Here is a 14,121-nt window from a genome sequence, read left to right as displayed (position 1 = left end):
TCACTTCACAATTTCATGTTCATTATTTTTTATATTTTAGTGACTGAAATCATTAATTAAAGCAACACAATTTCCAGTTTCCCAAAGGTGACTTAAAGACACAATCAGTGCCAGTCATTTTAAACCATTTAGAATATCATGTTCTTGGGTTTAATCTCTTGATAGAAAGTATTAGCTTTAATGTCTTCATTTCTTTCCTAATCCATTGTAAATAGTCATTTAGGTCGGGTTTAGGCTAGTTTTTACAAACATTACCAATTACTAAACATAGCCTATCCGTTCTCAGCAACAAAACAAGACAAATATACAATTAACAATTTAAATAATATACGTTTCAAGAGCTCCTCGAGTCAATCAACTATTCGAGAATTAAATCGTGTGCCTTTACAATTTTGAGGTATTTTTTTTACTTTACTGGAGTACTTCCAATTTTCAGTACTTTTACTTCTACTCCACTTCATCTCAGAGGCAAATATTGTACTTTATTTACTCCAATACAATTATTTGAAAACTTTAGTTATAAGTAGTCATTATAAGTACATTTTGACACGAATACTTTTGTACTTTTACTCAAGTACATTTTGACTTTTACTTGTAACAGAGTATTTTTACATTGCAGTATTGATACTAATATATCATACTTAAACATGTGATCCGAGTACTTTTTCCACCACTGCTACGTTAAGATTAACCTCGCATCACCAGTCTTTCCAAACTCTATGGTCTTTAGTTTCCACCTCACGTTGAGATCACTGAAGGTGGCTTTAAAAAAAAGGTGGCTTTAAAAACGACGCTCGCCCGGTTTTACTGTATCACGTGGTGTGCGCGCGCATGGGACGTAGGTGAGAGCAAAGATGGCTGCCTGCGCGTTACGCAGAGGGTTGCTGACCACTGTCAGTAGATACAACAAGAAACACACACAGAGAATATTCAGTATCGTTGACAGCAGCTGTGCCTTTGAGGTGTGCAGACCGCGAATACAAGCATGTCTGTCCAGCACCATCCAACAGACCAGGTTCATGTCGTCACGGTAAGAGTCAGTGTCCTCCTGACTGTGATAGATAGCGCTGCTAACCAGATCGGGTAGGATACGCCGAAATTGGTTGCTTGTAGAATTCCGCGACTCTATAGCAATGGTTCCCCCAAACTTTTTAGCTCAAGACCCAAGATAAATCAGATGTTTGCCCGGGACCCCCCAAAAAATTGCAGATCTGCAAGCTCACAACGCGTCGCGAGCTTGTAGATCGGCTATTTTCACCACCTTTTGAATTTTAAAACATTTGTTTTCAAATTCATTGAATTTCTTCTCTTTTTGTTTATTAAAACATAAATATTTATGAAATTCTTTTGAAAAATCATTGAATTTGTTTCTAATTCATGACAAAATTTGCTTTGTTTTGAAATGATAATTAAATTAAATGTAGGAAACAAAAATAAAGGGATATTTATTTACTTGTGAACCATTAAAATGGGTCCCGACCCACTGTTTGGGAAACAATGCTCTATTATTGTTCGTGGTTGCAGATGTTTTCATCCCAACCACAGGAGAGTTGCCTAACATTAGGGTCTATGGCTCCTCACAATTAACCTGACTCTGCCAGAGCTTTTTGGATCTGGCAGCGTCAGGTTACCTCACAATTGTAAAAAGACAAAAGTCAAAACGGGTAGCGATACATTGTAATATATAAAAAATAACTATATAACAGCTCACAGTTTGAGGTGCATGCCCCCTGCCTGCCCCCTTGTGTGTGTGTGTGTGTGTGTGTGTGTGTGTGTGTGTGTGTGTGTGTGACACAATATTTATTTTGTGTACAGTTATAAATATAAAGTGGGAATGGGATCATATGTTTTGTGAGGTGTGTGTGTCTTGCCTGTCTCAATAAATGTGCATATGTGTGAGGTTGTTTGCCCATTTACTGTGTGTGTGTGTGTGTGTGTGTGTGTGTGTGTGTGTGTGTGTGTGTGTGGCACTAGCAGGCAGATCATGAGACTGGGTGCCTGTTGAAAATTAGCCGAAGGTGACAGGTGTTTGCATTGTATTGCAACCTCTTAGGTTGCAGTTACAATTCCTTCCATATAGACATCTGATTATTATATTTAATGGTGTGATAAACTCACTAATATTGCACCTTTACAACCAGCTTGCTCCGTCCTCTGCAAGCCTTTGGTTGCACAAAACTTTCTGCCAATAAACTTCTTTTGCTGTTTTACACCTGCATTACCTGAGTGTGTGCTTATTATCGCCATCCAGGCAAGCGGAAAACAGTCTAAACGGAGACGAAAAACGGGCGTAAAACAGCAAACGAACCCCACTTTGAAAATGTTCAATGTATTACACAGTTTGACAGAGATGTGCTCATCATAACATTGGATTGTGGAACACAACAGTGGATTATTGTCAAACCAAGGGCTTGCAGATACAAAGGGGATAAACCAAGCTGTCTGTAAATGTGCAAATACATGAGTTCGGAAATTGCGCACCGGAGCGCACTCGCCTTTTAGTTTGTATTGGCCAGTGCGCTGACTGCGCTCATTGCTATATTTCCGAACGCTACCTAATACAACCAGATAGGAGTTTTGTTTCTCATGAAGAGGGCTGTCTATGAAAGGAATCGCGACTATTAGAGCAGTGGTTCTCAACCTTTTCAGGCCGCGACCCCCCCAAAATAATCATATTTAAACTGGGGACCCCCCACCCTGACAAGCACTTGGAATGTAGGAGTTGAGGCATTCAATTTAGTTTGACTCGATTACACGTATATGTATTTTTGAAAATAGCAGATAGTAGATCGGCTATTTTCACAATTATTGCCTCTTTCTTATATTATTTGACAATTTGGCCAATGTTTGACCAATATTTATAGTATAGTTTCTTGATTACTTTTGATGCAGAGTAATGGTCTTTTTCTTTTCTTTTTGAGGTAATAAAAAGGCCTTAAATTGTCACTTCACTCACTGTCATCTGGGGACCCCCACACAATCATCTGGGGACCTGGGGGTCCCGACCCACAGGTTGAGAACCCCTGCTTTAGAGGTTGCAGTACAATGCAAACACAGTCACACAAGTCGTTAGGTTGCCTCTTGGAAATAATTGTCCCGGAGGCTGCTGGTCAGGGCCTTGAGGCTGCCCTACAGCTTGCCAGCTGAAAAAGTCTATGGTTCGGGTGGCTGGGCTCCTTGCTAATACTGTTCTTTCTTTGTATGATATTTTATTTTATTTATCCTTTATTTAACCATATTTATTTAAAACCACACTGAGATTTCCATCTCTTTTCCAAGTGGGCCCTGGTCAAGAAGGCAGTGTCAAGTCACCCTATTTGTATAGCACATTTAAAACATCATGTAGACCTCAAGATTAGAGACCACAGAAAACAATTTAAAGTTTCATGTTTAAAAACATTAAAACAAACAAATAAAAACAACAATACACAATTGGAATACAAATAAAAGCGTATTAAAAAAGAAAAGCGTTTTCCAAATTAAGTTCTCACAGTGGGAACATGATATGAGATATAATATTATAACATTTATATTTTATATAATATACTTCTATACATATATGTCCACGTTGTTGAATAGTTTGGCACAAAATACAAATAAATACATTTTCTATGTGAAAGCGATACAAATGAGAAATATGTTGAGATAATCCTTAAATTGCACTGTTGTATGGGATTAAATGGTGATAAGATTAGTGCTTGCTGAGAAAAGGTCGACATTCAGTGCAAAGAGGCATACATTCCACAGCGACCTCTTGGGCCACAGTATTCGACAGGTCACCAATTCCAGTGTAACAGATGCTAACGACTTTAGCTATTTGTAGCTAGCTTGTGCTGTGTTGTCTGCCTTGACTTCAAGATGGCATGCTTTCCACACTCCGTTATTCAGCGATACATTGAAGGCTCTGACAGCTTGCAAACCACTAACAGGAAATATTCCAATATCACTATCATACTGTATTCAGCTGAATTGTTTCCCTTCTGTTCACCCAGCAAACATACATGGTTAGCATGGAATAGTAATGCTGTTGCTCAACAATTACCTGCCTGACGTAATATTACCCCAGGCATGGGGTGAAATGCTTACAACTTGAATGGAACAGATGGGTGATAACCTTTAGCTATCAACTATTCATTAAGTCTTATCTCATATGTGTGTGTGTGTGTATATATATATATATATATATATATATATATATATATATATATATATATATATATATATATATATATATATATATATATACTTATTAACAAAACAAAACCCGGTAACACTGGGGAAAGAGCACCCACACACTGTGCATGCCATGGGTTTGGTGTGTACTCAGATATTTTACTTATGTAAAAGTAGTAATACCACAATATTAAAATACTCTTACAAGTAAAAGGCCTGTGTTCAAAATGTTAGTTGAGTGAAAGTACAAAAGGCATCAAAATTAAAAGTAAAAGTACTAAAATGTTTGAAATTATGCGTTGTAAGCATGTAGATCGGCTATTTTCAAATAGCCTAGGTATAAAATAGGGCTAAAGTAGTTTTATAATATAAAAGCAAAGTAACTAAAGTTTTCAAATAATTGTAGTGCAGTGAAAGTACAATATTTGCGTCTGAGATGTAGTGGAGTAGAAGTAAAACTGATTGGAAATACTCGTAAAGTAAAAGTACCTCAAAGTTGTACATAAGTGTAGTACTTGAGTAAATGTACTTAGTTACTTATGTAGGTGGTTGTACTTTGAGAGACCACATTGTCCATACCATTGCTTGTGGGGCACCATCTAACATGAAACATTATTACTCACCACAGTGGGTGCACTGCACTATAACAATATAGCAGTTTTGGTTTTTGCCTGACCAGTGCTGAAACATGGAATCAGCTCATAGATTGAGCACTATCATTAGTAACCTGGATAGTCGGTTGGTTGCACAGTGCTGTTAAGATATGTATGGCAAACACATGAACTCTAGAATTATTCAGCAGCCATGGTCATGGTGCATGGTAGACTACAGTTTTAGTTGACAAAAAGCTCTCTGCCCGTGACTTTGAAAAGGCAAAGTTATTACATGTACAGACTAGTCTCTCTGGTTGAGTTTGTACTTTTTGCTGGGTGGCGGTTCCTCATTGTGTGTAGTAGATGGCTGATTCGCATAACCAGCCTTTGGCCTACTGTCCCTGCCAAGGGCACAGAACTGGCATCAGTGACGGGAGAGTTCAGTGGAAAGGAAGAGATTGACTATGCAATGGCCCAAGCACTGGGTCTAATTACCTGCCTTCTCCTGATGGGTTGAGGGAATAAACACATTTGTATCAGTGTGGTGTGACAGTGAGGTGTGTGCGTGCCTCCATGGCTAGAGAATAAAAAGTAGAAATTCAGCACCAGCTTGTTGCTGTGACTTTAATTTATGTAACTATTAATCATCACTTGCCTTGTGGTATCTGTTGCCACCTTTCATTGTCCTAATGACGTCTTCACAACAGCGAAATCCCATGTGCTGCACAGAAGAACATAAACAGACAAAATCAAGTCTAAACAGCACACTGGATTATGGTTGATTTAATACATTTCTCAAATGAGAATTGAAGGATTTCGTAGTAGCTGCCTGAGCTCTCTGTAATTCGCCCCCACTGGCCACCTACTGTAAGCTACACTATATGGAAAAATAGGTGCCTCGATTTGTTGGCGAGGCTTGCTTTTGGCCACTGGTTGCTGTTGGCCGTGGCATGTGCCAGCCTTTGCAATTGGTAGAGCTATATTTACATGTGATATCTTTCTAGTTTGTTGATTTTGTTCAGATTGTAGGAGAAAGAGAGAACAAAAGAGAGGACCGTCTGAAAAGGTGCTGAGAAGGGGTTAAAGCCAGGCACAAATAGAGTTTGACTCTGAGGTCAAGTATTCCTGGTGAGAGAAGTGACCCCTCTGCGGGGTGAAAACGACCAGAAATACCCTATACAAATGGTTGTTCATATACTATACGAGACTTTTTGAAGTTGGAACTGGTAAAGTCACCAGCTCTAATAAAAATCTCAGAATTTAAGCCACACAAAATACTATTATTATTTTTTGTTTTGTTTGTTCGTTTGTCTGTTGGTTGTTCATTGTTTTTTGATGTAAAGCGTCCTTGGGTTTATGAAAGGCTCTATATAAATTCAAGCTATTATTATTATCAATCCTGTGGGTATTGGGTAACTTGTATCTAAGCTGGGCTTATGGAGAGAGAAATGCCAAGAAAATATAGCCTATGTATGTAAGACCTTGTTTTCAACGTCATTTGTTTCTATTTCTAACCCAATACACGGACCTACCACCAAGCAGCAGTAATGGGCACCTCACTGGTGTCTGGTCAGCTGTCCACTGCTTAATCTTCTGGGGGCCATGCACTGAATGATATGAAAAATAATCTGAAACAAATTTACTCTGTATTAATAAATCCCTCCTGTCCATTTTGCTACCCTCGCCAACCCCCCACCCACACCACACTAGTCTCATCTCTGTTGTACAGATTAGCTCAGAGGAGAGCGGAGAGGTATTCATGTGATGTACTGGCATTAGAAGTCTGCCAGCTGTTGTTGTCTGTGTCTTGTTGATATTGGTGGTGTTTGTGTGGCTGGGTGTGATCCATGGAGGAGATGGAAGGGATAGAGATTAGTGAATGAATGGTATTTTCTGTTTGTTGACCTCTGACACATTGAGGTGTTTTCTTCAATCTTGTCAGACAGCCTATCGCTTGGATTGCGATTACGACCGGAGTCAAGGGGATTTTCTTTCTTTATGGAGATGACTTATGTCAACATGATTTAAAAGTATGCACAGTGAGCTGCTGTGTGATTTCCATTATAATGTTCTTGAGGGACTAAGACCATTGTTGTTAACTCATACTAAAGTAATCGAATATGTTTGTGGTTTGCCCTATATTGTTTTTTCCATAACAGTTCATTTGATTTGTTTTTACACACACACACACACACACACACACACACACACACACACACACACACACACACACACACACACACACACACACACACACACACACACACACACACACACACACACACACACACACACACACACACACACACAGCTGTCTGTTTGTAATGGTGTTGCCGGTTTCTGGCAGGAACAGGCCTGAGACAAAAGTTTTGGAGACAGTTGGAGTGTTTGAGGCAGTGAAGCAGCATGGCAAATACGAAACAGGACAGGTAAGAGAATGAAAGCACACACACACACACACACACACACACACACACACACACACACACACACACACACACACACACACACACACACACACACACACACACACACACACACACACACACACACACACACGTGTGGCACACTCTCTATATCGTAGTGTATAAATATATATATTATACATGATTATTTGTTTATGTAGTGCATTTCACAAAAGGTGTATTACTAAGTGTGATCTTATTGTAGACTAGGTTGTCATCCCTTATATTTACTGTATATCATCAAAGGATCATACCAGTGTCAATACATGTCATTGTCTATTCACAGCTTTGGGCCATATAGCGTACAATTGTACATAAACATAGACCTGCATAGCTGTTAACACATGCATTGCCAGGTATTAATTAATTAATCCGCCACTGCCAGCGGTTTTACCTTATTTTTAGTCTTTTTGACGATCCACATACATTTCTGTCTGTCTTTATCTCAGTCTCTCTACCTCCTTCTCAAAATTCTTACAAACCACGTTATTCTTTGGAAAATGGTCAGCAGTAAAAGTATGTTTAGCCCATTGACTACAACCACAATCTACTGTACCAAGCCAGGTCTTACTGTTATCTTACACATCATCTTACACTAAGCCTACATTTTTAACATTCTTCTTTTTTTGCTCCTAATAAAATAGCTTTTAAGCCGGTTTGTAATGCGACTTTGGGTACTAAGAGAAGCGCTATATAAGTCTGATTTATTATTATTATTATTATTATTACATGGACTTATCCTCCCTCTCTCCATGTTGTTGTTTTTCTCTCCTCAGCTGTTCCTGCACAGTGTGTTTGGCTACAGAGGCATTGTCTTGTTCCCCTGGCATGCTCGGCTCTATGACAGAGATGTCACCCCTCCAATGGCCGAGAGGTAAACAGATCTCTTACATAGACTACTCTTAAGGCTGAGTTGCCAGTTCACCCCCACAAATGTATGCTCCTTACTTGTATTTTTCAGTGATTTTATTGTATAGAATGTAACATTAATTACTCATCCACATAGCTTAGTAGGTCCATCTAGTCATCTCAGGACACCACCGTTTAAAGCACAATTTAAGTTTGGTAGAGGTTTGGGTTTTGTATTTACTCCCCATTTACTTACATTGCAAGGTGAAAAAGTCAGACTTTTAGAACAGAAATGAACGCAAACAAAGTTTTCTTGTATTATACATTCTGCATATCTGGTCTAGCAGTTTAGTTTTTATTGATAAAAATGCTTGTAAGAAACAACAAGAATATGTTGGATCATCATTTTTTTTATCTACGGAGCAACTATATCTTGCCAATATGGTAAGGTAACTACTTGTGCTTTAAAAACATTTAAAGTTTTATTTTTTCATTTAAAATGTCCATTTAAAAAAATAGTTCATTTTCTTTTCTTTTTTAAAATAGTGAAAATGGCAGATGTTCAAGCTCACAACAGAGCAGTTCGTCATACAACAAAGTATATAGTCCTTAAGGTTAAACTAAGAAAAAAAACGTTTTTTGACTGGGAGTTTGATATGTCTAACTCCAATCTTTGTGTCTTTATCTTTACGTACTCTAGCAAACCAGAGCCCCCGGGGGCCCACGGCTCCAAGGAGGTAAAGGGGAAGACGCACACCTACTACCAAGTCCTCATCGACACTAGGGACTGCCCTCACATAGTGAGTTACTGCGTCATTTCATTTATTCAGAACAATTTAAAATGCACCTTTTCTTTTCCAGAGCAGCGTATCTCAATCAGTGAGTCACAAGTTGAAAACAGGTTGTGAAATGGTTCTGACGTGGTTGAATGAATGATTACCATCATTGGAAATAACTATGTTATTTGAATGTAGTTTATTTTACATTTACACGAAAGTGACTATAAATCCCCATTCCCACATCTATATTCACCTCTTCTTGTTTAAACAGTTTTCTCTCTTTTACCTCTGGAAATGTGTAAGGAGAAAAAAAAGGCTATACAGAAAGTACAATATGTTCAAGTGCAATGAAACATCTGTTTACAAAAATGGCCAAATGACTGTCATAAGTAATCGTGATCTCACAAACACTTTCTGTCCCCTTACTGTTATGGATTGTAATTTGACACATACACCCCTTGTTTTACTGTGTGTTTCTGTTGTGATTGACAGTCTCAGAGGTCCCAGACAGAAGCAGTGACGTTTTTGGCCAATCATGATGACAGCAGAGCTCTGTATGCCATCCCAGGTATGACCAGCCTCAAATAAATATATATATATATTTTTTTTAAATAAATCCCAGAGGGGAAATTCTGCCTCCGAAAAGTACTAATAATCACAACTAAAGATGGGTAGATCTCGTTCACAGTAGAGGTAGGTACAGTCCCTCAGGGCTCTATTCTTGTGACCTTTCTGTTTTCACTCTACATTAAATATCTTTGCTGAAAATGGCCAATCTACAAGGTCACACCGCGCGACACGTTGTGAGCTTGTAGATCTGCCATTTTCTGTGACAGTTTCCCCAGAATACAAATGCTGGGGTTTCAGTGTTTTTTTTTGTTTTGTTACATAGAACCTGCCTTACAGAGGAGTATGATGTAAGAGCAGAATGACCGCCGTGTGAATACGATCATTGAACAGATCAACAGATTGTCCAAATTATGGGGGGAACAAAAGCTAATTTATTTCCTGAAATATTTTCACATGTAAACGACGGCTGTGGATGGATACTTTTCTGCACTTTCCAGTACAGTTGAGCTCAGCAGTGTTGCAGTGTTGGTGTGGTTGATGGCGGTGTTGTATAATGATGCGTGAGAGCTTCTGTAATAACTTGAAAACATCTGAGCTGGTGCAGCTCATCAGGTACATGTGGCGGTGTCCTTGTGAGTTGCTCAGTCTGTATACTGTACCAAAGATCTTGACTGTGTTTCCGAATGCATCTCGTTCTCACCAGGTCTGGACTATGTGAGCCATGAAGATATCCTGCCCTACAACTCCACAGAGCAGATCCCCATTCAGCACGAGCTGTTCGAACGCTTCCTCGTGTTCAACCCTGCCAAATGTAAACCTTTTCTCTTCAATGCTGCACAAAATCCATTCCACACTTCAAACGTGTGTCCATTTACTTCACTGCACAGTCACAATTGTGGGTAGGTCAGTGGGTATGGTTACGTGCCCACTGACTTTCATTCTTAAGACCAATTCATACTTCGGCCCACCACGGTGTCGAACATAGCCGACCTACAAGCTCATATTGCGTTGCCGATGCGTTTGCAATGCGTTTGTGAGTTTGTATGTCTGCTATATTCAGTGCACAACACTGTCGTGCGACAGAGCGTAAATTAGGCTTTATTGTCATGTAAACCCCTAAACCTGGTTTTGTTATCTTGAGAGCATGACTGTGTCACCCAATGAGTTTCTACTTTTTATGGCGTGGTTTTGCAGGGGGCTATAATTGCTGGAGCTAATCTCACTAGCAGCTGGAATGATGCGCACCAAATTTATAGGGCTCAGATTGGGTGGAAACGTTACCCAAATTTGTAGTCTTAGACGACTGACGCCACACTACAGGCTGGCCATTTGAAGTCTAAGATCCACATTGGAGTACTGCCATTCCCATGTGGATGCCGAGATCCACATGATTGAATTTTTTTTTTTTTTTGTATGCACTTTCACAGAAATTAGCTATTGAACCTGTTTTGAACAGACACCCAAGTAATAAAAACTGCTCCCAACTATTTTGCAATGGTATCGAAATACACAAGCTGTAAACACTTTTAGTAAATATAATTATGGCCTCAACCTGATGACTTACAATTCCAGGGGAGTACAATGAGCATGCAAACACATGCATGACTTGTGTAATTGAAAGTTTGTCATTTGTGTACCAGCACTATTGTTGAAACACATTTTGTGTGTGTGGTCATCATAGCTCCTCCATTCATGCCCAGAGACACTCTGAAAGCATGGCAGGAGAAGAACCACCCCTGGCTGGAGCTGTCGGACGTGCACAGAGAGACGACCGAGAACATCCGAGTCACCGTCATCCCCTTCTACATGGGCATGAGGGTAAAGAGGCAGGACGCTACATTCCTGATTGACTGAAACTATGCAACCTACCTGAAACTGGATTTTCTGTTTATTAAAGAGCTGGAGAGACAGGGAGACTCCTGTTACTGAACAAACACTCTATAGCAATGATTACTATCAGAATATAGTGCTTTAACCTTTTAACAAAAAACGTTTAGTTTTTACCCAAATAATATCACTTGCCCTACCTTTTAATGATAACTTAAGTTTCCTTTTTACCTGTATTGTTTTCATTTAAAATCCTTGTTTATTTTTTATAGGAGGCCCAGAATTCCCATGTATACTGGGTGAGTAGCTGATTATCTGTGGAGAATGCCATTTTTGTTCATAAATATATCGCCTTAGCTAGGCCTAATTTACAACTAGTAGTAGAGTATGTGTTCAAAATCTGTGTCTGCCTCCACAGTGGCGGTATTGTATACGTCTGGAGAACATGGGCAATGAGGTGGTCCAACTGAGGGAGAGACACTGGAGGATCTTCAGCCTCTCAGGAACCCTGGAGACGGTCAGAGGTCGAGGGGTGGTGGGCAGGGTCAGTACAACTGCAAGCACTTCTACAGTACACACACACCTGCTAGCGCATACATACTGTGTCCAAGATCATCCAGGTGTCCACACATATTCAGCTTTGCATAAAGTTACTGGATTTCGTATAATCACTGTTTCAGTATTCCAGGGGAAACCTCAAAGTGCAGTGTGTGTGACGAGCCGGCACACAACTCACTTTATTATTGTGTCTTAACTGCAGGAGCCAGTGTTGTCCAAAGAGCAGCCTGCCTTTCAGTACAGCAGCCATGTGTCCCTGCAAGCCCCGAGTGGTCATATGTGGTGAGTTTGTTCATTCACACATTTAAAAATGTTCATGGAATTGTGGCACTTATGTCAGCCAAGCGACTCATTTATTCATTACATGTGTAATCTCTGCAGGGGTACGTTCCGCATCGAGAGGACAGACGGCTCCCACTTTGACGTGCGCATTCCACCTTTCTCCCTGGAAAGCAATAAAGATGACAAAGCTCCCCCTGCTGGTTACACCCTCTAACTGCCACAATGCTTTTCCCACCTACAAAGCTCCTGGACTCACAGCGTCAGTCCCGGCCATGGCTGTCTGGTCCCTTCCTAGTACCGTTTGCTTCAACCTTGCTCATAAATGTAGCATGGGTAGGGTTAAGGAAGGACAAAATGTTACCTTTTTCCAATATAATCAAAACACTGAACCGTTTTAATGGTGCACTTTTCTGCAGTGCACCATTAATTGAAGTAGGTTAGGGCAGAAAAAACATTTGGCAGTCCTGGGTGTCTGGGGTCGACCTTGAGGTTATGGAGACGTTTTTGAGACACATTGCTGAGCTGAGCTGAACTCATTGCAAAGCATCTAGTATGGTGAGTAAAATTGCCACAAAGAACTATGAATAAAGGGAAGGTTTCACGCTGACTCAGTCTACACTGGGCTTCTTGTGTCCAACAGTTTTGACAAACCCAGCATCAAGCTCAGCTTAGCTCAGCACTGTGGTGTGAATGGGGAATCATATGTCATTGCAACAGTGAAACACCAACGATCCAAAAAGCTTCCTTTTCTTCTCAGTCTGCTTCATCAAGTGAACAACTACAATCCAGTGCATCGAAATAAAGGGTTAATTTTATAAATCCAAGGCATATGCAGTACTGTCCCGTCAAGGCTGATTTAGATGTGTCAAACGTACAGTATGTGACAGTTGAGCCTAATTTACACTTTGGACACTTGACTGGCTTTCTCGCCGAAAGTCACTGATCTTGGACATGCGACACTGCTACGCTTTCGTGGCAGAGGAGGGAGGAAAAGAGTGTTTAATTCAGGCGAAAGTTGCATGTGGATAAGTTTGAGAATTAAATAAAGTATGTAATAACAGCGTTGGTGGAGAAGAAGAGGATGACGGTCTCAGTTCTGGTGTAGGACATGCATCCTGCACTGAAGTAAAGAGACTTTTTTTGTGTTCAAGTTGGATGTGTCATGTTTTAAAAATTACGTCATCCGGTCCTGGACCCCAACATTTCTCAAGCAAAGTGAGGAATGAAACAAACTTTTGGATAAGTGATTTGAAACAACTGTGATAGTTTATGTACTTACTACTGTAAATAGATATGTAATTAAAGGAAAAACAAACTATTGCTTTAGCCTTGTATCGTTTACTATATGTATGAATGTACCTGGAATTCTCAAACACAAACACAACTACATCTGGAATGCTTTACATTTTGGATTGACCCTGAGAGAAAACAAACATGTATCTGAAAGGTACATTACATATGGGAATAGAACAATATAATGTATTAACTATAATATTAGAATTTAATGCAACATGTTCCTTTGCCTTGATAAAAACTTATCAGCATTTGATTTTCTAAAAAGCATTAAGGCCATCTACTGATAATCTTCCATGATAATAGTTCACTTTGTGCATAAAAGAAATGTTAAATGCATTAAAGTGTTATTTACTACTATTCTACTTTATCCTAATAACTATATAGGGTATACTATCATGTAAAACCCTATGTCATAATAGTGTCATTGAAAGAATGAACTTTGAAAAAGCTGTCAAGAAATTCCATTCCAGTTTGTAATAACCAACAGTGCCCCCATGTGTTAAAAATGGTTTTCACATCCCAAAACAAACCACACGAAGTTTTGGACAAAGTCCAATTCAATAACTTAGCTGTTTATAGCCATACATCGATACAATGATTTAATATTAGTAACAGTAATTTACAATTACATTCAAATGGTCAAGATTTGAAGCGTCCCTCTTGGAGATCTCAGTAATTCAGTCACTGATGCATGTAATGTATATGAAACCTATGTCAAAGTCTCTCTCC

General features: G+C 39.5%; 2 protein-coding genes across 3 annotated transcripts in view; one reads left to right on the top strand and one right to left on the bottom strand.

The window, feature by feature from the left end:
- Positions 1-848: 848 nt before the first annotated feature.
- poldip2 (polymerase (DNA-directed), delta interacting protein 2) lies at positions 849-13,416 on the top strand. Its single transcript, XM_084065578.1, has 11 exons — positions 849-1,030; positions 7,120-7,195; positions 8,008-8,105; positions 8,781-8,880; positions 9,352-9,427; positions 10,133-10,240; positions 11,111-11,247; positions 11,529-11,555; positions 11,675-11,800; positions 12,017-12,096; positions 12,196-13,416. Exons 1-11 carry the CDS (start codon positions 855-857, stop codon positions 12,308-12,310), a joined length of 1,119 nt encoding a protein of 372 aa, XP_083921704.1. The 5' UTR covers positions 849-854; the 3' UTR covers positions 12,311-13,416.
- Positions 13,417-13,980: 564 nt separating this feature from the next.
- Positions 13,981-14,121, bottom strand: part of LOC311051156 (uncharacterized protein) — an 8,902-nt gene continuing 8,761 nt past the window's right edge. For both annotated transcript variants that reach the window (XM_084065573.1, XM_084065574.1), the window contains exon 10: positions 13,981-14,121. This exon is cut by the window's right edge and continues 881 nt beyond it. The gene's annotated coding sequence lies outside the window, so the exon portion shown is untranslated.

This window comes from Gymnoscopelus microlampas (genome assembly GCF_963454915.1).
Source record: "Gymnoscopelus microlampas genome assembly, chromosome: 8".
NCBI lineage: Eukaryota > Metazoa > Chordata > Actinopteri > Myctophiformes > Myctophidae > Gymnoscopelus > Gymnoscopelus microlampas.
This window is presented reverse-complemented; position numbering and strand designations above follow the sequence as displayed.